Consider the following 24,834-nt stretch of genomic DNA (forward strand, 5'->3'; position numbering starts at 1 on the left):
AGTGGCCACTCCAGGCTGGACTGGGCGGGACAGGCTCAGTGGCTGACTCAGGGCACTGGGCCTTGGGGCAGGACAGGGTTTGGCGTCCCATGGGGCCACTCAGGGCCGCTGCTCCGTGAGCCTGGCCCCTCCCGCTCCTGTACATCTCCCAGAGCACATCAGCACCCCAAAATCCCCCATCCCACCCATCCCTTCCCTGTGGGGTCGCTGGGCTGTCATATGAAGTTTTATTGCCGACATGCAGGAGTAGTTCCGATGTAGTACAAAAATAACGTCTTTATACAAATTTTTTTCCTCTTTTTTTTTTTCTTTTCTTTTTTTCCTTACAACAGGCTCTGTCCCGCCGCGGCCCTGTGGCCCCCCCATGCCCCCTGCACCACCCCCTTCCAGTTTGCCTTAGCACAAGTGGATTGACCAGTGCTGCCACTTCAGGATCCTGGTGTGATACAGCCTCAGGGAGTCCCAGAATATTGCTTTTTGCTTTAACATTGGGGAAAACCAGTAAAAATAAAGAGGTGGGGACAAGGCAGGAGAGAACCAGAAGGAGAGAGCAGGGCCCTAGTGGGGTGCTCAGGGGATCCCTGCCCTGCTGCTGGTGGCACAGGGGGTGATGGGTCCACATCAGAGGGTGCCGGGACAGACCCACCATCTTCAAAATAAATAAGGCAAAAGAGTTGGGGCTACTGGCTCAGCTGGGGCGGTGCAGGGAGCTGGTCTGTGTTAGTGTTCACGAGACCCTGCCTGGCCACAGGGCCTTGGTGAGGCGCAGGCAGGACGTAATGCCCGACGTGGCCAGGGAGGTTCAGGTCTAGCCCCCTGTCCCCACAAAGCCACCGCTGGGGTGGCCCAGCTTAGACCCTGTCCCCTTCCCCAGCCCGGGGCAAGAGAAGGCAACAACACGCTACAAGCATCTGCTACTCGCTCCCTGCCCATGCCCAGTGTGCTGCAAGAGCTGGGCCCAGAGAGCAGTGCAGCCCCAAAAAGCAGCCCCCAGCTCCAACCCTCCCTGCTCACAGGCCGGGCAGGAGGGTGATGCCAGGGCTGGGAACAGCCAGGAGCAGGGAAAGAGGCAGCTGAAGAAGCTGCTGCCTTGAGCAGGAGCCCTGGCCAGGGCACTGGGAGCCGTGGGAGCTCTGTGTGAGAACAGTTCATCTGGCAAGACAGGCATCCAGTTCATAAGTGAGGCTCAGAAACAATCATTCCTGTTCTCAGCACAGGCCAAGCTCTTCCAGTGGCACCAGATGACAAACCAGGATGTCCTTTTCCCCTGCCTTGGCATGAAGGCAGAGGCAGCCCCAGGTTTGGGCTGGGATGGCAAGAAAAGCTGGGAACAAATACAGTAGAGACTTCAGCCAGCCCCCTCCTACCTCTAGGCAGATTATTTTGGGAAGCTTTTCACATTTTAACTCATATATTACATCTGTACCACAACTGAGAGGGGGAAATGCTAAATCAGAATTAATGCAACTGTAACTGCACCTGGGATATGCTACTGAAAAATAAGATTAAATCATAGATCCTTATAAACTAAAGGGATCAGTGAGAGGTGGGAAAGAGGGCAGGGGCCCTGGCAGGCCAAGTCCTGTGAAACCTTTGAACTGGGGACAGGATCCGATCCCTGCAGGCGGCACTGCCCAGACGACTCCTCAGCTCCTGCCTGAGGCGGTGGCCGGGCTCTCTGGTCACAATGGTGGCCACACAGGACTGGCCAGCATGGCCAGACGAGGTGGCATTTAAGGACAGAAACAGATTTGATGCAGATGAAGGGAAGTGGGAGGTTTCAAGAAATTCTTCCTTTCGAGAAACCCTGGTAAATCCAAGCTTATTCAAACCACACGGAGCAGGCACCACGGGCCGGCTCCGCGCTGCACGGCCGTGGCTCTGTGCCAGCAGCTTCACCCTTGGAAGTCTCCTCCTTTCCCACGGGCTTTGCTCGATCCAGAGAACAGCATGGTTAAAAAGACAAGAGAGGTAGATTACAGTCATGATTAAAAGCAGATTAGTCATCTAGGCTTCGATTTTAAAAAACAGATTCCAGAAGATGCCACGAAGTTGCTGCTTCCAAAACTAGCTTTTCCAAAAGTCTTCTCCCTCCGGAGCGGGTGTGAGTGTGTGTCCCTGGACAGAGCTTGGGATTGCTACATTATTCCCCGTCGTGGGACACTGGTATTGCTGTAGGCTGGAGCAGGCGAGGTGAGGGCAGGCTGCAGGGTGGTGCTCGTGCTCTCGGGGCGTGGGAAGCTACTTCCGGAGGTACCTCTGGGCCAGGATGGCCGCGTCCAAAGGGTTCATGGGCTGCGCGTCGTGGCCCAGGCGCCGCACCGGCGGGATGTTCCCGAACTGCCGCTTCTGCAGAAAGCTCTTGGCCTCATGCAAGGTGTTCTTCTCCTCAGCCAAGAGCAGCTGCTGTCTCATGTAGTTCTCGAACTCGTACTGGGAGCACTCCTCCGTCACCTTCACCTGCAGACACCGACCTGTCAGAGCCATACCCGGCAGCCCCATGGCTACCACGGGATAAGCAGGGTCCTAATGCAGGGATGGGACCTGCTTCTGGGCACGCAGGCAGGACTCCTTGTGAGCCAGCAGTGCCACCAGGATACAGCTCTGGCCACCACAGTAGCTCTGTCCTGACATGGCTCATCCCAACCCTGCCAGCACTGAGGCTGCAGCTGCCTGACCCCTGTCCCTATGGCACCGCCACAGATCCTGCACGGCTGTCCCCGGGCAGCCAGGCCACGGCCGGCACTTCTAGCATGAAACATGCCGGCAGGAAAACAGGATGTTTGCTCCCACGGCAGAACTCACTGGGAGCCAGAGCCAACACCGCTGCCTCCTCCCAGCATTCCCAGCTGTGTGTGAGGGAGTGAGCGCTGCTGGGAGCAGAGCGAGCTGCTCTCATCAGCTCTGGGGCCGAGCTCACTTCCTGGCAGCTCAGCCAGCTGGATGTGCCTCCTGGTCCCAGCAGCATTGGCCTTTCCTTCCGTTGCACAACATGAGGGACTCAGCTGCATCCTCCCCGCCCTCCCCTTCCCAGCTTAGGGACACAATGGGTGCCATCCATTCCCATTACAGACAGCGGCACGGAAAAGCAGTTCCGTGGAAAGCAGGGAAACCTACCTCCTGGGGGTTTTCGGGATTAGCCACTTGGTCATCTATGTCCGGCACCACTTGCAAAGGGCCGCTCAGTGAGGACATGGACTGCCTGGAGGAGAGCACAGCATTGGGATCCAGAGCATGGCACTAGCACACCCACCCTCACCCAGCCCCAGGGTGATCCCACCGGCATGGCCATGGCTGCCATAAGCACTTGCACAGCCTCTCCAGCTGTATCCATCAGCACACAGTGGTGGACACATAGGATTTAAAGGCTTAGTGCAGTTCCCAGACCCTCTGGTGAGCTGAGCCAGCCACAGCTGGAACAACACAGCCTGTGGCCAGAGACAGCGTGTCCTGTCTCTCCCCTTGCACATACCAGGACGCTATGATGGAGCTGAGGGAATCCAGCACTTCAGAAGCCGTCAGCCGCTGCTGCGGATCCAGGACCAGCAGTTTCCGGATCAAGCACACAGTGTTTTCCGAGACCCGGCCATCCCTGGGAGAGACAACACGTGGTGAGCCTGGGGTGGGCAGAGTGGCAGCAGGATGACATGCTGGGAACACAGCCCAGGAATTACAGGAGCCACCACTGCTCTGACCCTGCCTCACCTTCCCACACGCTGTCCCAGCCCTGCTCCTGCTTCCTGGCGTCTACTGCACACAGCCTGTTTTGAGTACTGCTGTGACCCTTGGGGTGCTGAGGGGAGCCCCTCCAGTTCCAGCTGGCCCAGTAAGGCCAAGTAAGCCCCCCCAGCCAGGCAGGAAGGGCAGGCTGTACTCACTCGGGGATGGTGTACTCGGCAGCCTTGATTTTGCGGAAGAGCTCCTGAGGTATGCTGTCGTAGAAGGGGAACTGGCCGTAGAGCATGGTGAAGAGCACCACCCCCAATGCCCACATGTCGCTGGGCTTCCCACGGTATGGCCGGCCTGCAGGGAGAGGGCACACACAGCCTGAAAATCCTGGAAAGCACAGCCTTGGCAACCCCCTTCACCTCCCACAGCAGAGACACATGGGACCCTTTTTCTAAGCATTAACCAAGACATTTGAGGCTTCCCCTAACACGACCAAAACTCCCTCCAAGGCTCATCCTCTGTGAATGAGCAAATTGTCCATCTCCACACAAGTGTCCTCCTGTTCCCTATGGAGCAGGAATATCCCTGCTGTGAACTAAGGGCATCAGGTAGCTGGAACTGCTGTGCTGGAGTTCCCAGGTCAGTGTCCCTCGCCATCCCATAGAGCCACCAGGCTGCAAGTCTGGGCCAGGGCAGAGGGAATTCAAGGAACAGGGAGCACAGGGCAGGGGGAGGCAGGAGAGAAGCCCAGGAAAGGTAAGACTGAGCCCATGGAGATGGGGCTCTGACTGGGCGATGGAGCTAGCACACAGCCTCTGAAGCCAGATGTAAAGCGATGGAGTGTGCAGGAAGGTGCTTTCCTGAACAAAGACGTTCTTAAGGCTGCTGCAGCCCCAGGATTCACCTGATGGACATGCTGCTTCTAAGCCCCTTTGGTCACAATAATCAGCGCACAGCAGCATGGACAGGGTCACAAAATTAAACCCCAGTGCTACAGCACAGCACAGGATCCAGGGAGAGACTTCCTCTGACTCATACAGTGAGTCACTGCTGCAGCATTTGGTATTTGTACTAATTATTCTTTGCTTTATATGCTCAGAAAAAGGCACCTCTTCCTACTCCTCCAACTTTTCCTTCTGTGACATTTCAGCAGCCATCCCTCAGCAGAGACAGCTTCTCCTGGAGACCCATAACAATGATTAATTCCTCAGGCGTTCCAGCTTCCTCCTGCATAGGAGCACCAGCAACACAGAGGGATGCTCCAAGCCTGAAGGTGGTGGTGATGCCTGGAATGCCCTCAAGTAACTTGTCCCCTGATACTTGGAGGGTAACTGCAGGCTGAGCAATTTTGGAAGAGTGTTTTGGAGAGCACAGGATGGGCCCCATGGGAAGGGCTGTTGGCAGACACCGGAGCTGGGGTGCAGCACAATGGCAGCGAGAGCCAGGCTGGGCAGAGTAGGATGAGTCCTGAGCTAAGGATGAGCCTTGCAGGATCTCAGGCAGCCTCAGCTGTCAGAGATCAGCCAAGACAGCTTGTTCAGTACCCTGTGGCCAGTTACACCACAAGAGAGCCCTTAGAAGAAACATGAGAAGGTAGTTGGAGGCCTGGACAGATCAGCACCCTGGAGCAGGAAGGAGCAGCTCCCTCTAGCCTCCTCCAGCCACTCAAGCCACAACTGCGCCAAGCTCCTGCAGAGCAGTTTTCTATCATCCATCTGGTCACAAAGGCCTCAGGATATCCTGCAGAACAGGAAAGGCTTGCAAAAACCCCAGGATCCACCTCCTCGCCTGCCTCTGCTCCCTTCCTGGCTGGGAGGGAAGCGCCTCAAACCTGCCTGGCAGATCACGACGGAAGAACTCGGCTACATTTACTGCTGCTGCCTGCAAACCTGACAAAAAACCTCCTGAGGGGAGTCCACTGGGTCTGGATGTTCCAGGATGGGCTCCCTCTGAGGGCATTTCTGCAACACAGTTGCTTGGGATACCAGGAACAAATAACTCATGTGTTAATGCCCAATACCTGGATCTACGAGAGGCTTTGTGTGCACAGTTGCACCTGTACGACGTGGGCCCTTCAACACTAGTCCAGCTCACCTGTGTGAGAAGAAAAACGCCCCAAAATGATGCCTGGGTCACTACACTGACAACCAGGACCACCACTGCCTGCTCAAAGGCTGGTACAATAGCAGAGATGAGAGCTCATGGAGAGAAACCTACTGAAGTAACTGGCAAAAACCACAGCTGTTCCCGATGGTCCCATGCACTGGGAACAGTTAAAGGCAGGAGGACACCAGGGAACGCTGCACTGTGCTAGAGCCAGATGCTGCTCAAAGCCTCTGCTGGAGACAATGCACAGGCCAGGCTGCTGGAGAGGGGATCCAGCCCAGACTGCTCTGGCCTGCTCTCATAATTCCTTTATTTTTAAGTAACTCTTCTCTGTTGGTCCAGAAGCTGCCCAGAGGGTCACTAGCTCCCTCCTGGAAGTGAGCAGCAACTGGAGGAACCGCTCCTCTTAGTGCACAGCTGGAATACACCGACATCCTGGTGGGATCTGGACTGGCTGCCCCTCAGGCCCAGGGAATTATCTGCAGCTTATGGGAAGCCTCAGAACTGAATTCTGACACTGGAAACAGAAAATGTCTGCAGTCAGACTCATCCAGCAACAGCCAGATTTGAATTAGTTTTGAAGTTCAGACAAGCCTTAAGGAAAAAGTCAGGCTTGCTCCTTCCCTCCAGCTTTCCCAGCTGGAAAAGCAGACCAAGTCTCTAACTGGACCTTAATTAAGAGGCTCTCATGAAGGTTCATACGGGAACACAACAGGTGGTTTTATTTATTGTCAGGAGGCACAAAAGAGTGAAATGTGTGTTGAGGTGGGGCTGAGGGGAATTCCTACCGCTGAGCACGTCCGGGCTGATGTAGGCAGGGCTCCCGCGCTGGTCCTTCAGCAGGTCATCCTCGCTCACCAGGTGCTTCCCCAGGCAGAAGTTGGTGATGGTGATCCGGTGAGTCCTGGGCAGAAAGAAGCACAAGGTGTCAGGGAACACAGGGGCCATCCTGCACAGGCCACGCAGAACAGCCAGGAAGTTGACTCCAGAACAGGGACTGTGCCTGTGGGGCTTTCTGGGGAGCTTGAAGTGCTGGGAGAAGACACACAGATACACAGAGAAGACACACAATCCATCCCAAAGGGGAGGGATTCCATGCCTGCCAGCAAGGCTTGCAAAGCACTCACAGGGGCAGTAAGAGGGTCTGTGACAGCTGTGACAATGTCTGGGTGGCCTGTGTCGGCACGGCTGCAAGCACAGGGTGTACCTGGCTCATCTTGCAGCCACACAGGTACCACAATGGATCACAATCTCCCAGGAGCATCCCAGCCTGCAGCACCAGAGCTGCGGGATCTGCCCCAGGAGGTGCCTGAGCACTGCAGGGCATGAGTGTCAACAAAGCTGAGGTTTATTTTAGCTGCTGATTCTGCCCTGCGCTTCCCCGATGCCATCTTCTCCACACAGCATTTTCTGGGAGCCAAGGGAAAACACCCTGTGGAAGCTGCCCCGTGCCTAGCTCCTGAGCACTGTGTGTTTGCAGTCACCAGAGGAGCTGCAGGAGTTGTGATCAGACTCTGCACAACCACTTCTGTGTCACTCAAGAGTCTCACACAGGAGCCTGGTGGCAGTTCTACCTGATCCACAGGACTGCTCTCCACACACAGGTGAGCACAACACAAAGCCTGATCGACACCCAAAAACCTCCCACAGAAAAGGGAGAGCTGCAGGTACACAGAATTTCTTTATTAATTCATCCCTACTTCCCTATGGTACTGCCAACTCACATTAATGATTTTTTCCAGTGAAAGTGAGCTAATTACAAAACTATTGTTCCATTAATCTTCTCTGTCATTCAGATAATTTGGATTTTAACTTATAATGTAAAGGTGTGAGTACAAAAACACTGTCTGGAACATTTCTTGAAAAGTATTTCACAACTAGAGCCTGAGAGAATGGATTAAGTCAGTCACAATAACTAAGAAACATTTCCAGCCAGTCTCACAGACAAATGAAAAAGTGTGGGTTGGCCATGGAGAGCTGGTTATTAAAACAGACAGATTTGTGTTTAAGAAGTGTTAGCTTCAACTGTCAGGAGACTTCCCTGGCTGAATAACAAGCTGCAGGATTTGTTAAGGATTTAAAAGACTAAGTGTTCTATAGGACACTAAAATGTTCAGGATTGCTTGGTTCTATTTACTCCCTGAAATTTGATCTAATCTGTAATCACCCAACTCCTGCACCGGCTAATGGGGAAACCTGAGAGGCTTTAATGTCTGTGGGGGACAAGGTCTGAGGGAGCCCCAGGTGGGACATGCCGGCCAGGCCCTTGCAGTGCCACATTGTTACCTTCACTCCCTGCCGTGAGAAGGGACCTGGCTCTTTGTGAGCATGGCTGGAGCAGAACAAACGGTTCTGCTCAGCCCTACGGGCTGCTCCTCTCCATGGAGATTGTTCTTACGCCTCTCCCACCCTTCCTTGTGAGTCACAGGCTGCAGCTTTCCCTCACCAACGCTGACGGGCTTGTTAGTAAAAAGCAAAAGCAGAGATGTAACACAAAGAGTGACTCCAGCAAGTGTGTTCAAAGCTTCAAATACCTCCCCCTGCTAGTGGGGCCCTAGGTGCAGCCCCATTTGTGGGGTGCTCCCCTGCACTCAGTGCCCAGAAAAGAAGGGAAGTTCTGCATGGATCCTTTAAAGCACCAACCTTTGTCTGCCTCTTCCAGCAAGGAGGAGAATCAAAGCAGCAAGCAGAAGAGATTTATCTTACAATAGCTCTACAGAAACAACTTTAAACAACTTCGAGGTGGCCCTGAGAAGCAGCAGCTGCTGCGTGTGTGTGTGGGGGGAACCAAGAAGTTCAAGCTCTGTAGATAAAACCCATTTCCTTTCAGTGTTAGGGAGGAGAAAGCAGCAAGCTGTGAGCCCAGCAAACCTGCAAGCTTTGTAGACTCAAAGCCTGCAAACTCCAGCCTTCCCGCTTTTTATTCATTCCACAGAAACCCAGACAGTGTGAAAAGGATGAATTCCACTCATTCTTCAAGTTAGTGCAAAATATTTAGTCAGTAATGTAATCCTGGAGGAGAGAGCAGAGGATCTGAGCTGAACTAGGCTGCCAGCTAAATAACACAGACCCCCAAGGCACTGAGCAGCTCCAAAGAGCCACCAAGCAGAGCCAGGCCACCACCCCCTGCCCCGAGTTCCTGCTGAGCTCCTGCCCCTCTTCTCTGGGCTGGTCCCTCTGGGTCTGCACCAGCATCCAGCACCTGCCAGGCTCCAGAGGCTCCCGACAAACCAGCAAATGGAACAAGGGAGCCATTGCATACACAAATACACACTGGACAGAAGTGCTTTTGTTTAGATAAGTCAATATTTCACTGCTAGCAAAAACACAGCAGTGCAGCAGTCAGATCTAACACTGCTGGGATTGTAGCACAGCCGGCAGGGCTGGGAATGCCTTCAGCACGATGGAGGGTGAATGATGGGAACAGAACCAACCACCATGCTTTCCTGTTCGTTTTTTTTAGTACATATAAAATCAGTACTTCTCTTGCAGGTTACTAAATGACTATAGAATTCACTTTTCAGCAGTTAGAATCCAAAAAAACGTCCTGACAAGGGGCCACTAAGCTGGGTGGGAAAAGTGAACTATCTAGGTGGGGCTAAATTCATTTTTGGAGATTAATTTATATAACTTTGAGCTGGATTTGTATTTTTGTACCACCTGTTTCCCTTTCCCTCACCCTCCTTGAGGGCTGAGTGCACAAGGGCACTCAAGTGCTGCCTTTGGCTGTGCTTGTATTAGAAATCTGCTTCAGGGAAGAAAAAAGACCACTGCCAGGCCAGCAGCTCTCCAGCAGACTTACCTTTTGTTTAGCACCATGTTTCCTAGTTTCAAGTCTCTGTGCACAATATTTTTCTGCAAAAAGTATAAGAATATTACATGAGCAAAAGCCTATTTCTTGTAGAAGTATAAATTTCATACTTGGACACTAAAAAGAGCACTAAAAAGAAATCATGCACTCTCGGAAATAAGCGAGGTCAAGGTCCACCCTGGGTACTTTATGCCCTTCACTTTTGATTGTGATGAGGAAGAACAAACAAATTTGCTACTTTGAACACAAAGACAGACTTAGTGTACCTAAGAGACCTGAAACTGAAGTGTCCAGGCTTGGTTAGAGCAATGTGATGAGCATTTCTTTAACAGACCCACGCTGCACTGCCCTGCCAAGGCAGGACAAGTGCCCTGTGTCACAGAGGACAAGTCAAACATCAGCAGAATCCATTTTTATTACAATAGTTTCTAGTTTATTGATCTCAAAACTTGTACTTGGAGGTTCTGATCTCAAATCAATTCTTACACTGTGATTTATCTTGCTTCACAAGGAAACAGTTTCTGTTTCCTGTGTTTGATCAGGCTCTGCTCTCATCTTTGACTGCCCCTGTCTGAGGTTACCACACTGTGGTTCACCTGACCTGCCCTCAGCCCAGCTGGCCCCTCTCCACAGCCCACAAACACCACATTATCATCCAGAAACGTGAGGAGCAGGGAGGGAAAGGAATGCTCTTTAAGGCTTGGGGCATGAGGTGTTACACAGAACACTGTTAACACCCATGCCCTGTAACCTGGCCACTGCCCGCTCCAGGAAGTTTTGGAGCATCTACTGTTCTAAAGTGGGAAAACTCTGCCTCCCAGCACTGGAAGGGAGAACCAAGCCCTCACCTTGTGTAATGCTTCTACCACTCGTACCACGTCATAAAATATCACCACGGTCTCCCGCTCGCTGAGTCTCTTCTCTTTAATGACATAATGCTGCAGATTGATCAGATCTGCTGTTTTGTCACTGAAATCGTGAGCACAGAGACAGTCCAACACCAGGCAAATGCGCTTCTTCATCTTTCTGACCATCCTGTTGGCTTCGAGATCTTCTATGATTTCACAAGCTCGGTCCTGTGGGGAGGCAAACACAGGAGCAACCCCTCAGGGAAGCTCCAGGGCACATGCACAGAGCCTGGCAGAATAAGTAACTGGGTAACTTGATCCCAAAATAAGCAAATCCAATCACAGTGCTTGGTCTTTGCCTCAAAGTAGGATTTCAAAAAGATATAGGAGCTCTATTTAATGAATCACAGAATCCCAGACTGGTTTGGGTTGGAGGGAACTTAAAAGTTCATCTCATTCCATCCCCTGCCACGGGCAGGGACACCTTTCACTATCCCAGATTGTTTCAAGCCCTGTCCAACCTGGCCTTGGACACTTCCAGGGATCCAGGGGCAGCCACAGCTGCTCTGGGCAGCCTGTGCCAGGGCCTCCCGACCCTCACTGGGAAGAACTTTTCCTAGGAGGAGGAGGAGGAGAGCAGAAGGCAGAGGAAGTCTCTGCTATGTGGCTCTGTGTGCACATCAGCACTGATGCTCTTTATGCACACAGACACCCTGAGCTGAACCCAGGACAGCCCTGCAGTGGAGCAGCCTCTGGGAACAGTAGGGATCCAACACACCATTCATGAGAAGAACAGAAATCTCAAGGCACAATTAGCAGCTCTTCCATGACATTAAACAAGACACAGCTGAGCTGGACTATTGGCTTATTTAACATTTAGTACAGATGGTCTCAAGTGAAAAGTGTGTCGACAAAATGTAACCAGCAAGTCAGGCAATACCAACACCCAAAGCAGTAATTGCTATCAGCCCCTCACATCAGTGAACAGCCCTCAAGGCACCAATAGCAACACAATTCACTCACACAAAAACTGATCAGCACACTGACTAGTTTAACTTGCTGAAACAATTTCTTGGCTATTTGTTCCCTCTTACAAGTTATAAGCAACACCAAAAAGCAGAAATTTAAAAGGTGCTAATTAATTTGCCAGTGAAACAGCTGTTGTCCTGTTTGAAGGGGGAGTGCTGAGGGCTTGTTCCATCCGTGAATGTTCTCACATTTCCCAAAATCCCCCTGTACTCTCCAGAGCTCCTGTTTGAAGCAGAAATGGTTAACCTCAGAGTGCTGGAACTTGGACACACAAGTGTAGGGTCAGCATGAACTGTACATTAAACAAAAGCAGCTCAATCCATCAGCAATTCCTGGCATTGCCCCAGCCTGGATGGTGACCAAGTGTACCTGGAAGAGCCCGTGATGATGGACCACTCCTTCCTGGTTGTGGAGCAGGGAGAGAAGAGAATACTCCGTGTGCAGCAGCATCTTGCCCTGTCGCTCCTCCTGGGTTTCTATTCCTTTATCACCCCTTTCTTCTAAGGTAAGAATCTTCAGGAAAAGGGAAAAAGCCTTTACAGTTGCCAGAGACACCCAAATGCCCCCAGCCCTCTCTCATTTTTGGCATTCCCATGTGTTTAACAGCTGGTGTAATTGCTCTGATGGTTGTGTCCTTGCCACAGGCCTGTCTGAACTCAGCACCGTTCATGCAGAATGCACAGCAGCAGCTTCATTAACATGGAAAGGTGGCTGTTTGCAAATATCCCAGGTGCTTTTTTCCTCCTGGAGCTGCCCCATTCAGGCACAGATCCAAGGGCTCTGGGAAAGCAGCACAGCAGCAGAGGCCTTGTCTCAGGGCTGATATGGACACAGATCTGTGCCTGGCAGCACTGCCCTGCCAAGGGGAAGCTGCAGCAGCCGTGTCCTACTGCATTGGTTCAGCCCACACCACCCACTCATTGCCCAAGTGCTTCTGCACAAGACCTGGAGAGCCCTGAAGGTCTGGGAGCCTGCAGTTTGCTTACCTTCAGCTGATAAAAGTCATCTGTCCCGTCCTTTCTTGCCAAACACTGAACAATACTTGGCACAGGGGAGTTACCTAAACGTGGACCTACAGCACAAAGCAGAAACAGACATGTTTTCCCTCCAGCAGCAGTGACTAACCCGGGTTACATCAGCTGTCACCAGCTATGTTTGCTTGCACCAAGTTCCCGTTTCTGCAGGAGCTTGAGTGCATTTTCACAAATCTAAAGCCAAAAAAAAAAAAAAAGGGTATTGAACTCTGAAACCTTTTGGGACAATGTTTCAATTGTTCCCTAGAGAAACATTTATCAAAGCCCACACATGGCCCAGCTGTTTGCAGAAATCCTAATTTCTGCATGCCTGAACCACACAGCTCTTACATTCACAGCAACACCCATGGCAACTGTTACTGCCACACCTGGGAACACAGCTGCCACCTCTGCAGGGATGGCCCAGGGGTGTCCAAATCACCCCAGCTTTCAAGTTAACATACAGTCTCCACTCCTCACTTTAAATTAGTTAGCTCCAATTGATTACCCATTGGTTTCCAATGTAAAGTCTATGATTTCTGACAGTTTATATAACCAGTTCTGAACCAACAACTGTTCTAGAAACTCTCCAGAGCTGGCAGAGTGGCCTTGCCTTGACACATACCACTTTGAGTGACCACTAGTGAATTAATAAGCTGTACCCATGCTGATCTGACAATACATTCCAGATCAGCAGATTTAATGAAAAAGCCCCCCAGTGAATTTGGTCTTTAACAAAGTTTAAGAACAGAGTTTAAAAAATAAAAAAAACTAACAAAAAAACCCCAAGGGGGTAAAATCAAGATCTTATATTTCTCTCCCAAGCCCTGCCTGCCTTGCTGCATTGGCAACCCATGTCTCCTCAGCTCGGCCAGCTGCAGGAGCTCTCAGGCTGCTGCTCTGCACATCCAGTGACCCGCACTCTCAGGTAAGACACTGAGTTACACACCTGCTTTCCTCTCATTCCACAGTGCCTTTTGTTTTCAGTTTTGCCACCAGCAGCCACCTTGCCAACTGCAGAGCCCCCTCCCTGCTTACCCAGGATGAAAGGACCTGCTCTCTTGGCGTTATTCCCGGAAATCCCGGCGCACAGAGCCTTTGCCTTAGCGGATGTTTCCCCGGCTCCTCTGTCCGATGCTCGCCGCTTCATCCTCGGCTCTTGAAAGAGAAGAGAGATCCATCTGATGAGCCACCGAGTTATTTTCTCCTGCTATCCCCAGTTTGTACTGGAAGGCTCTCACCTACGGATGCACTGCTGGCTCTGCCTACTTGTGTGTCTACACACAGCCCTGGCTCCCTGCTGACAGACCAGGGGTGGGCTGCAGGCTCAGAGCAGTTCTCAAGGCATAAATCAGCCTCGTTATTCAGGGCAACATTTCCTACAACAGTTGTTTGAGAGACATAGTGGGAACAAGTCAAGATAATTAAAGCTTGTTTTACAGCAAAAACAAGTTTGCAAATTAACATATTCCAAAAGCTCTGAAAGAAGATGCCCAAGTTAGCCCTGTGTATGGGTGTCTGCTGCTGGAGCCTGGGGGATTTTGGGGGTTCCTCCACAGAGGATCCACACGAGGCATCGCAGCCACCCATTGAGTCCCTCAGAGGCTCAAGTCTGTTCCTCAAACAGCCAAGAATGCACAAAACTGACCACAAAAATTATCTTTCACCTTTCCCAACAACAGCATAGAAAACAAGCACAACAGTTATTGTGAGATTCAGCTCAGTTCACAACGATTTTTCAAAAATGTATTTTTAGCCTTGAAAAAAGTCCCCTCTCTCCTTGTAGCTTGTTAGGCTCTGACTTTATTACATCTCCATCTATCTACATCTTGTGCAGCTGGAATTTGGAGTCCAGCACATAAAACCCTGTCACCTAAGCTTCCACGTGCAGGAATCAATGCTGTGTTCAGAACTAAAACACTATTAAATGCTCCAATGGACATTCCAGTGAAAGGCAACACTGGTGACAACACGTGTGTTTTCCTGCACAACCACTATGGGCAAAAAACCATTTGATCTATTGAATGTGAATCTCATGGTTTGCATCCAGGAATTTATTCAAGGTCTACACATCACCACTATTCAACACCAACAACTGAAAACTCAACTACCACCTCCTTACTCAGGTAGTGCAGAAAGTCTGATTCCAACATGCATTTTCTGCTGCTCAGAAATCTAAAGAGAATTTGGGTCAGTATTACACAACCAAGACCTAAAGGGCCAAATAGATTCAAGGTTTATGACTAAAACACTTCCTTCTCTAAAGAAAAGTCTTGTTTCAGTGTAGCTGGAAAAGCACCTGTCAGGTGAGCTGCTGGGCTGCCCCCGGTGTGCTGTGAGCTCTCCACACCCATCAGCTCCAGCCAATGGAAGCTTTGCTCCCAGTACACCTCCTCTTCACCTAGCTTTTGGAAAATAGCTTCAAAGACTTTTACAAACATCTACACATTCAATGTCTGTGCTCTCACTTTTTAAAGAGACTTTGAGGCGTAGGTGAGAAGAGGAACCAAGCACAGCTCCATTTCCTTACTCAAACTCAATTCTGGAAAAAATCTTCCCTAAGAGGTTACTACAACAGACAGGGGAAAATATTTTTTGGGTTGTACATATTTGTTTCAGAAGAGCCCTGGTGTTTCACCACGTAAGAGTGATAAATCATCTCCCTCTGAGTGAAGTTCACCCTCAGGCAGTCCCGCCCTTTCTGTGGACACAGGCTGATCTCACTGCATTGATTCACCCAGCAGCACTTGACCAGAATCAGCAATAGCCCGGAGATGAAGGGAGGAGTCTTGCAGCAGACTTTGCATCCTTGCACTCCCAACTGCCAGCACCTTCACACCTCCACAGAGCAGTGTCACCATCCCAGTGAGCTGAACAGGTTCTGAACCCCATGTTCTCCTTGCTCCGTTCATTCCGCATCCCTGACCCAACATCCTTAGAAACTCCTCCACCCCTTGTACATCACCACCTCTGCTGGAAACATGTGAGTAACATTTCCACTGGAGAAACCCCCTGCACAGGAACTCTGGGATAAACCCATTGTGCCATCCGGGCTGGACAGGCCTGCTGGTGCAAATGGTGTTCTAGTAAACAAAACAATCTGAGGACTCACGTAGTTCAGCATCAACTGTATCGTTACTCTTCTTCCAAACTAGGTTTTCCAACGTCTCAGGAGACAGGAGTCATCACCTTGGAGAAGGCTGGATGGGCAAAAGGTCGAGGACTCTGTAATGTGAAATGAGACACACTTGATGCTGTGGTTCTGGATTACTCTGATTACAATAACACAGGATGCACTGAACCTATATGGCCCCAAACATCTGTGTGTGTTTGGGCTTGGAAAAGGATTGAAGCTCCTCGCATCATGTGAGAGAATAAAAGGGCTCTGGAAGTTCAGTCCCTGCACTGCAGGACAAACTCCCACGTCACCAATCTCCAAAGTGACACAGGACAGACCTTCGGAGCAGGGACAAACACAGGGACAAACACAGGCTCCACTTCAACCCCCACCATGCAGCACCTGCCTGGGCTTAACAGCATTTCAAACACACCCGAGTGAGCACCAAGACACTCCTCGCCACCACCAGCAGTTTTGTATCATGCTAGGTCAGATCAGTATCTGGTATCACTGTCCCTGGGATGGAGTGTTTTAAACATGGGTTTATCCTGGTTCCTTGCAGAGATGTAGGAGGCTCTCTCTCAAGACTTACCCTGCTGATGTTAAAATGATTTTTTTTCTTTTCAGTCTCAAGAACTGGAAAGTCCCAGCTGTCTGTGGACAGAGTCATCCCTTCCCCCCAAATCCAAACTGAATCAAACCGCCCTCTTCCCTTGTCCTGCCATCAGAACAAAAATGGTCCCTCACACAGACAAAGTTACAAGTCCAGCACAGAAATTCATACTTAATTGAGATGTCACACACTGGATGTATTGAACATCTCACTGGAGAAGTGTCCAGAGCCTCTCACTGTGCTAGCTATGGCTTTAATAGAATTATGAATCAATTCATTTGGAGACCTAAACGTAATGTCTTTTAATTATGTAGCTTAAGGAAACTGTCTAATTCCTGAATTACTGCATGTCCCGGTGCCCAGTGTAACAACAAAAAACATCAGATGAGGACAGTGCCCTTTTCATCCCAGAACAAGGAACAATCAGGTCCTGCAGTCCAGCAGCCACACCTCAGAGCTGGAGCTGGAAAAGGTACCTTTGGGGCATGAGCAGGATTACTCAGCAGCACAGAAACCACTCACGGCTCCAGATCCAGCACCCACCTCACTTTCGGGGGGTTCACCTTGCACCAAGGGCACAACACAAGCTCAGTGGTGGCGACACTTCTTGTGTGAGGACTGGGAACCCCAAAAGTGCTCGACCCCGCTGCTGTGATTAGCTGATCATGGTGAATAAGGCAGTGGATGAGCTGGGAACCAGCAGCACGTGACAGAGCCCAAGTGCACCTGCTGGAAGTTCAAGACTGCTGAGAAGAAGCTCCTTCAAGGAGCTCACACCATTCCAGGGACCTGCCTCTGGTGCCCACAGATGGGAGACATCCCGCCACCCAACGCAGCAGCATTCCTGTCCAGCGTTCTCTCCTGAAGCCAAAAGCTGTAGCATTTGGGATGAAGCTGGAGACCTGCTCCACAGGTTTTTGTCCCTCTGTGCAGCCTTCATGTTTGCAAAAATGAAGCTAAAAAAGGGAATCACATGAGCAGCATCAGGCTGCACCTTTTGCAACCCAAATACCACAGTGGGCAGTATTTATCAATGAGGGTTAATCGAAGTTCACATTTAAGCCTGGCTCACGGGAAGCTGTGTTGGACATGACCTAAAAAACCTTCATGAACAAAATATTAAATGGGTAAACACTGGACCACGGCCCAGCTTCCCACATGGAACACCAGCAGGTCAGTGTCACTGCAAGGAGTGACGATCCCAGTGTTGCCTCACTCCTTCCCGGGCAAACCCGGCCAGGAACAGCTCAAACCCGAGTCATCAGCACTCCGAGGGCCAGAGCCTCGGTTCTCACTGGAAAAGCTTCCCTGAGAACAGGCGGAGTTTGGATCAGGCAGGCCTGCGGAGGAGTCACTGACTGGGGAATTAAAGGGAATGTTCGCGGGCAGATCCCAAGGAAAGCAGGCTGCTGCATTAAGTGTATGAAATTTTGTCAAAAACACACCCCTTCTGTCCCAGCTGGTCCTCAGAGACCAGGAGCACACCAAGAAGGCATCATCCCACCCTGGGAGCAGGGAGAGGAGAGTTGTCCACCCAGTGCCTCCAAGGGCTTTTTAGCTTTTCCTCCTCACCAGGTGAAATTTCTGCCCCCCTAATCTACAGCCCACCCTTACCCTCTTCCTCCCACATCACACACAGCATGATCTAGGGGGGATATTGAACGATAAAGTCATGTGTGGCAGCATGTACTTCACTAGGCTTATGTGCATTTTAATATTTAAATGACCCTTAATCAGGCAAAAGTTACTTTCTGGACATAGTGTCCTTCAAAGTTTCAGTCACAGGACTTTTGTTTCGGTCTTCAGTGTCAAATCAGGCCCATTCTGTCTGTGCTGTCCCTCCTCCTGCAGCCAGCTCAGCCTTCCTGACATCAGCCAGGCACAATTTCATCCCCAAAGATAATGTGGAATACACAGGGGAAGCCTCAGCCTTTCCCTGGCTCCTTGTTCATCATCCCACATGGGCATGTGGGGAGGAGGAGCGGGGGCATCAGGGTGGGCTCCGCTCTCCTCCCTCTGCACAGCATGGGGGAGATTTCCTATGCAGGAATGTTAACATTACTGAAGGCTCTGGAAGCTGAACCGTTCTCTAAGAGAAGTAATAATATATATATATAAAAAAAGCCCATTGGATGAGTCAGTACAGCCTGTGTTCCGCTGCTCTGCCCTTCCGGGAAGGGAAGCCTGCTCCCGAAACGGAGCCCTGACTCACAGGGTTCTTGGAACTGAGCAGAGACTCATTCAACTTCTTCCCTAAGCGAGAAGTTCGCTCAAAACCAGGCACAGAGTTTCTCTGCCCAGAGAAATAGGAAGAATCCTGGGGCACTGGTGCAGCATGAGGGGCTGGGACAGCCCTGTGCTGCCAGAAGGTACCCAGGAAAGTATGGACTTGCTGAGCTCTACAAGCTGGGAGACAGAAACACCTCCAGCAGCCTCTGCTGAACCCCACCACTGGAGAACCTCCTTCCTCAGCCCAACCTGCGGATCAGCTGAATCCCAGGCACATGAACAAGGCACAGCCAGCACCTGGGAGCCCGTATGGGAGCCCAGCACACCTTACCTCCACCCACATCCAGCTGTGGTCGTCTCCAGCTCCTCAGGGACAAAAAAGGCTTCCACAGGCCAAGTCACACATCAGGGAAAGCAAATTCCATCCTGCCCTCCCACCCCCCCACCACCGGCAGCCGGGGAAACTCTGAAGCACAGGGTTCCAGTGCGTAATTACGGTGCAAGCAACAAGCCAGGCTTTCTTCAAGCCCTTCTGATGCATCAACACATGAGATAGCCAAGGACTCATCTCTGGGAGTTCCCTCTTTGGTTACATAAACACCAGCCTCAGCTTAACCCTTTCGTGCTGAAGCACAGGCCACATCCACCAGGAAAAATCCCCATTCCAGCCCAACACCCTCACAGCAGAAGCCTGGAAATACAGCTGCAGCACTTGAGGCTGCACTGCTGCCCAAGCACACAAGTCCCTGACCCGGTCTATGCCTGTGGTCAGGCCGTGCTCACCTTCCAAACCCCACCAGAGGTGAAGGGTGGGTTGTATTACGAGGTTTTATTTCTCATTTATTGCTTATGACGCTATCAATATGCCACAACCCCCTGCAGCAGGACCTCTGTGTGCACAGAGCGCAGTGTGACCCGCACACGTGCTGACACTTCCCAACCAGGTGTGGCTGCAGTTTCTCACAGCGGTGACTCACCTGGCCCTACCTGGAGACAAAGGTGTTGAAGTTACCTGCACACACTGCCAGGCCTACGCTACTGGGGGTTGCAGCATGACAACACGCTGACAGGAACTGCACACTCACCAAAAAGTATTAACCAAAAAAGCCCGTTTCACACAGAAAATGACCACGGACACACAGAGCCTACTCTGTCCAGCAAGAGCTCCCAGCTGGAGCTCCCAGGCAGGAAGGAGACACACACTGTACCTGCCCGGAGCACCTACACAGGTAACACCCCCCTGAGCTCAGTGGGCAGCTCAGGCACAATCCCCAGGGCTGTTCTTATTCATAGTCACAGACTGGTTTGGGTTGGGAGGTACCTTAAGGACCCTTCCACCCCTCTGCCATGGGCAAAGAGACTTTTCACTATGCCAGGTTGCTCCAAGCCCCGTCCCACCTGGCCTGGAACACTTCCACAGATGGGACAGCCACAGCTTCTCTGGGCAACCTGTGCCAGGGCCTCACCATCCTCACAGGGAGGAGTTTCTCCCTAACATCCCATCTAACCCTGCCCTCTGTCAGTGTAAAGCCATTCCCCCTTGTCCTGTCACTTGAGGTTCTTGTAAATAGCCTCTGCCCATCTTTCTTGTAGCCCACTCAGGTACTGGAAGGGGCAGTTACGTCACCCTGAAGGCTTTCTTCTCCAGGATGAACAACCCCAGTTCTCTCATAGCAGAAGTGCTCCAGCTCTCTGATCAACTTGGTGCCTCCTCTGGACTCACTCTAGCAGGTCAACGTCCTTTCTGTGCTGAATCATAGCACAGCTCGGTGCCTATGAAGCTTCCCTTGCCTGTTCCAAGTTCTATAACATCCTGAGGGTCACAACCCAGCTGAACTTTGCTTTTAAGGAACACAATTATGTGATCAAACCCTCAGCATGGATACCACAGAGAAACAATCAAAGGACGCAGCACAAGCCCTCCAGCAACGAGGAAGTATGTCCTGCACCCTGACTGCTGCCAGCCTGGGGCTCCATGGCAGCAGATGAGTGCTCCCATGCTGTCACTCAGGTCACGCCTCACCTGGGTGACAGGCACCTCACCTGTGCCCCACTGTGTCCCTGCTGCCTCAGAGGAGCCGGCTGTCCCACAGCACAGGGCAGAGCAGTGGTGGCTCAGCCCCACCACACTAGGCAATGGCCTCTGCTCTGACTTCTCCAGCTCCCTCTGGACATGGGATTGCAGCCCGAGACCCCCAGCACACCTGTTCATACCAGTATATGTTAAGCCCATACATTAAGGCTCTAAGCTAGCAAAGAGCTGAATCCCCAACACCAGTGCACAACATTCCAGCACAGCCTGGGCAGGAGGGAGCAGCTGGATGGGCACACGAGGAACCCCAAACCCCCTGTGTCGGGGGGTGGAGATGCCATCCCATGAGGTTCCAGACAGCACTGAGACCTTTCACACTCTGAGTACTGCACAGGCAGCAGGGCTCCCAAAGGCCACGACCAGAGAAGGACAGCACCCGGCTCTGGGTGAGGTCCCCCATCCCCCTCAACCCCTCGGGTGAGCTCCCACGGGAGTGCAGGGCAGTCCGTCCCTGGCTCCGACACCTGCTGATGTTACTCACCCTCACTCAGAGGCACAGCCCTCACCTACTCACTGCTGAGGCACACGAGGCTCCTCCTCGGCACAGAGGTCCCAAAAGCCTAAATTCAGAGGTTCCTGCCCAGACTGGAGGCAAAACCAGCCCCAGTCACGGGTTGTGCTTCCCTCGGCCCCCTGGACCTGTCCCCGTGCTGGCAGCAGCGCCCCAGCCCCCCGAGCTCCTGCCAGGCAGAAAGGGACAAACGAGCGATTTACCAAGGGGCCTTTTCAAACCCAGCCCCGCACCCAGCCTGGAGAGCACCGGTGCACCGGCAGCACCGAGCCGAGCCGGGCGGCCGGGGTCCCCCCGAGCCGCCGGCAGCTGGGGGCTCGCCCGGCTCGGTCCCGGCGGACGATCGGTAACACCGGCGCGTCTCCCCGCAGCGCCCGGCCCGGCCCATCGCGGGGCTGCGGTGGCGCCTCCAGGACACGGTGCCCGACCGCCCCCTCGCACAGTGGGACCGGGACGGTGACGGGTCCCGGGGCTCAACCCCGATCCCGGTTTCCCCCCTCATTCACCGACGGCCCCAGTTCCCTCGTCTCTCACCCATGGCCGCGGCCCCGATCCCGCTTTCCCCCCCATCCTCCTCACTCAGCCACAGCCACAGCCACAGCCCCAGCCCCGGTACCGGATTCCCCCGCTCTCTCTCACCCCTCACTCACCCATGGCCCAGTCCCGGCTCCCCCCGCTCTCTCTCAGCTCTCACTCACCCACGGTTTGAGCCCGGTTCCCCCCCGCTCTCTCTCACCCCTGGGCTCGGCCCCGGTTCCCCATGCTCTCACTGACCCCTCACTCACCCATGGCCCCGGGCCCGGCCCGGCCCGGCCTCGCTCCGCTCCGGCGGCCGCCTGGCACCGGAAGTGACGCGCCGCCACCGCCCCCCGCCGCCAGCCCGCCCCCTGCCGGCCGCCGCCGGGCCGGGGAAGCGGCGGCGCTGATTGGGCGAGGGCGACAGCGCGGGCGGTGATTGGAGGAGAGCGCGGGGGCCGGACCGGGTTTTGCGGCGGGCTCTGATTGGTTGAAGAGCGCGGCGGAGAGGGCAGCAAGCAGCGAAGGCTGATTGGCTGAGGTGGGATGAACCCGTCGCTGATTGGCTCGGGCCGGGGCCAGGAACCCGGAGGATTGGTGAGCACGCGGGAGATTCGAACGCGCCGTGATTGGTGGAGGGGCGGGGCCAGCTGGACAGGCCCCGCCCACAGAGGCCCGCGGGCCCCCCCCGGCGGCACCGGGACCCTCGGGCCGGGATCCCTGGGCTGGGACACCCGGGCTGGGACACCCCTGGCTTGGGGCCCCCGGACTGGGACACCCCTGGCTTGGTGCACCCCGGGCTGGGACACCCCTGGCTTGGGGCCCCCGGGCTGGACACCACGGGCTGGAAAGTGCTGGGTGTGGACCCCCACCACAGAACCCCCACGCTCTGATGGGACCAGCTGGGTTGGAACCCTCCGGGCTCGGCCCACCGGTCTGCCCTGCCCTGTTGCCCAGCCCCAGGCCCTGCAAACAAGCACCCCCAGGGCAGAACCCCCAGCTCTGCTCGAAGAGGCCACACGGCTCCATGTCCCACGGGGTCCCTGTGGGAACAGGTTACAGTGGGCTGCACACTTTGGTAGTACTGCAGATTTTGCGGTGACAGAGGGGCAGGAAGCAGAGGAACCAGCAGTACCAGCATTTCCCGTGTCCTGGGTGAAGCATGTTCCTGCTTTCTGAGGCAGACAGTGCTGCCCCTTCCCCTGCACATTCACTCCCCTTGATCTCGCTCTCTTCTCACTGAACACTTCCAGAACAGTGGCTCAGCAGGGAGCTGAGCACAGACCAGAACCAGACCCTGCCCAGCTCAGCAGCAGCAGCTCCCACTCCCAGGGAACCCACACTGGTGACAGCAGGTCCTGTGCTCTGTGGGCAGGGAAAGGCTGAGCTGGGGGCAGTGGGATGGCAGCTGGGGTCCTTTGGCCACTTGAGGAGGGACATGAGTAGCTGCCAATGAAACAGGAAATGAGCGGAGAGACCACAGAGCCTTTTAAATGGTGTTATTCCTTACAAAAACCAGCCCTGCTCCTCCGCAGGCACTGGTGAGGGGAACAGCAGAGCCCCAAGTCCCTGGGAGAAAATGTTCCTGGGGGAATGTCCTTGCATGGGATGTCCAGCGTGGCGGGGGCTGGCAGTCCATCAAAGGGGCATGCCCATCCCAGGTCCACCCTGGCTGTTGTGGGCAGCACCAGGTGCTCACTTGTGCTTGGCATCAAGGAACTCCCTGCGGCCCTTGTCACGGCCCCCAAAGCACCGCACCCTGTGGATGGCCTGGAGCTGCTCCTCAATGGTGGCCTGGATGTCCACCTCGTCGGGGATGTGCACGTAGCGGATGTTCCTGCCAGTCACAAAGAGCTCATCCAGGTGGGACACGGCGCCCTGCCTGTCTGTGAAGGTCACCTCAGCCAGGCGCACGTTCATGAAGGCGTCCACGCTGGTGACGCGCCCCGCGGCCGCGCTCTCATCACGCAGCTCCACGGTGGTTACGTGGCCGCGCAGGCCCTGCAGCAGGATGACCAGGCTGTTCTCGGAGATGGTGCGCTCCTTCACCGAGTGGCTCACCTCCATGGCGGCTGCGGCGGGACAGGGCACGCAGGGCTGGGGACACTCGCCCGCTGTGCCTCACACGGACCAGTCCCTTCCCATGGGCCAATCCCTGCACAGTCACCTGCCCACAGATCAACCCCTGCACGCGGAGCAACCCCCGCACACACACCTGCACACAGAGCGACCCCCGCACAAACACCTGCACACGGAGCAACTCCTGCACAAACACCTGCCCACGGATCAACCCCTGCACACGGAGCAGCTCCTGCACAAACACCTGCATACAGAGCAACTCCTGCACACACACCTGCCCACAGATCAACCCCTGCACACGGAGCAACTCCTGCACAAACATCTGCACACAGAGCAACCCCCGCACACACACCTGCACATGGAGCAACTCCTGCACACGGAGCAACCCCTGCACACGGAGCGACTCCCGCACACACACCTGCACACGGAGCGACCCCCACACACACCTGCACATGGACCAACTCCTGCACGCCCACCTGCATATGGAGCAGCTCTTGAACACTCCCCTGCACACGGACCAAGCCCTGCACACACACCAAACCTCACACACTCGCCTGCACACACACATCACCCCTTGCACGCTCACCTGCACATGTATCACCTGTCACACGCCCACATGCACACGTACTACCCCTTTCACACTTACCCGCACGTTCATCTGCACTCATACCACTCCCTGCACTCCCCTACACACTCCTACCACCCCTCACACACCCACCGCACGCCGCCCCTCTCCCCAATCTCTCCCATTCTCCTCGCTCACCCCCCTGGCACACCGCCCCCGGCCCCCTGCACGCTGGGGCGCTTCGTGCCCCCCTCGCACTCTCCCTGCCCCCTCTCCCCGCCCCACACTCGCTGTCCCTCTCCCAACTCCCCCCATTGTCCCCGTGTCCCCTCCCCTCCGCACACCGGCCCCCCCCCCCCCCCCCCAGCGCGCGCGCCCCCCGCGCACTCACGCGCCGGCGCCTTCCCGCGCGCCCGCTCGCACCGCCCCGCCCCCCACGCACGCGCGGCCCCGCCCCCGCTCCGCCCACGGCTGGAAGAGGCGGGGCGGCCCCGCGCGCTCCCCCCGCGCGATGTCCCCATGTCCCCGTGTCCCGCTGTCCGGGTGTCCCGATGTCCCCATGTTCCGGTGTCCGCGTGTCCCGATACCCCCATGTCCCGCTGTCCCCGTGTCCGCGTGTCCCGATAACCCCATGT

The 24,834-nt window shown here is 54.0% G+C and overlaps 2 protein-coding genes across 4 annotated transcripts; both read right to left on the reverse strand.

The window, feature by feature from the left end:
* Nucleotides 1–372: 372 nt before the first annotated feature.
* Nucleotides 373–21,900, reverse strand: STK40 (serine/threonine kinase 40). 3 transcript variants are annotated; one of them, XM_082296724.1, is made up of 12 exons: nucleotides 21,825–21,900; nucleotides 15,589–15,701; nucleotides 13,515–13,634; nucleotides 12,450–12,535; nucleotides 11,833–11,976; nucleotides 10,435–10,662; nucleotides 9,578–9,630; nucleotides 6,564–6,679; nucleotides 3,879–4,023; nucleotides 3,473–3,592; nucleotides 3,118–3,202; nucleotides 373–2,460 (listed from the first exon to the last, which is right to left on the reverse strand). In XM_082296724.1, the coding sequence occupies exons 3-12, from the start codon at nucleotides 13,624–13,626 to the stop codon at nucleotides 2,242–2,244; spliced, it is 1,308 nt and encodes a 435-aa protein (XP_082152850.1). In that variant the 5' UTR covers nucleotides 13,627–13,634; nucleotides 15,589–15,701; nucleotides 21,825–21,900; the 3' UTR covers nucleotides 373–2,241. The 3 variants fall into 3 exon arrangements, with proteins under 3 accessions (XP_082152850.1, XP_082152852.1, XP_082152851.1); XM_082296726.1 differs by lacking the exon at nucleotides 21,825–21,900 and adding an exon at nucleotides 21,035–21,080; XM_082296725.1 differs by lacking the exon at nucleotides 21,825–21,900 and adding an exon at nucleotides 18,768–18,785.
* A 1,162-nt stretch (nucleotides 21,901–23,062) lies between these two features.
* Nucleotides 23,063–24,621, reverse strand: LSM10 (LSM10, U7 small nuclear RNA associated). The gene is made up of 2 exons (XM_082296817.1): nucleotides 24,591–24,621; nucleotides 23,063–23,627 (listed from the first exon to the last, which is right to left on the reverse strand). Exon 2 carries the CDS (start codon nucleotides 23,620–23,622, stop codon nucleotides 23,251–23,253), a length of 372 nt encoding a protein of 123 aa, XP_082152943.1. The 5' UTR covers nucleotides 23,623–23,627; nucleotides 24,591–24,621; the 3' UTR covers nucleotides 23,063–23,250.
* Nucleotides 24,622–24,834: the final 213 nt, after the last annotated feature.

The sequence above is a fragment of the Coloeus monedula genome (genome assembly GCF_965178545.1).
Source record: "Coloeus monedula genome assembly, chromosome: 24".
NCBI classification, from domain to species: Eukaryota; Metazoa; Chordata; class Aves; order Passeriformes; family Corvidae; genus Coloeus; species Coloeus monedula.

What these genes read in the sequence shown, in the direction of transcription:
- LSM10 (XM_082296817.1), bottom strand. Translation starts at nt 23,622, where the DNA reads ATGGAGGTGAGCCACTCGGTGAAGGAGCGCACCATCTCCGAGAACAGC.
- STK40 (XM_082296724.1), bottom strand. Translation starts at nt 13,626, where the DNA reads ATGAAGCGGCGAGCATCGGACAGAGGAGCCGGGGAAACATCCGCTAAG. An exon ending in ATCATCACGGGCTCTTCCAG is followed by an intron (nt 10,663 to 11,832) that starts GTACACTTGGTC and finishes GCCTCCCCACAG; the next exon opens with GACCGAGCTTGTGAAATCAT. An exon ending in TGGTAGAAGCATTACACAAG is followed by an intron (nt 9,631 to 10,434) that starts GTGAGGGCTTGG and finishes TACTTTTTGCAG; the next exon opens with AAAAATATTGTGCACAGAGA.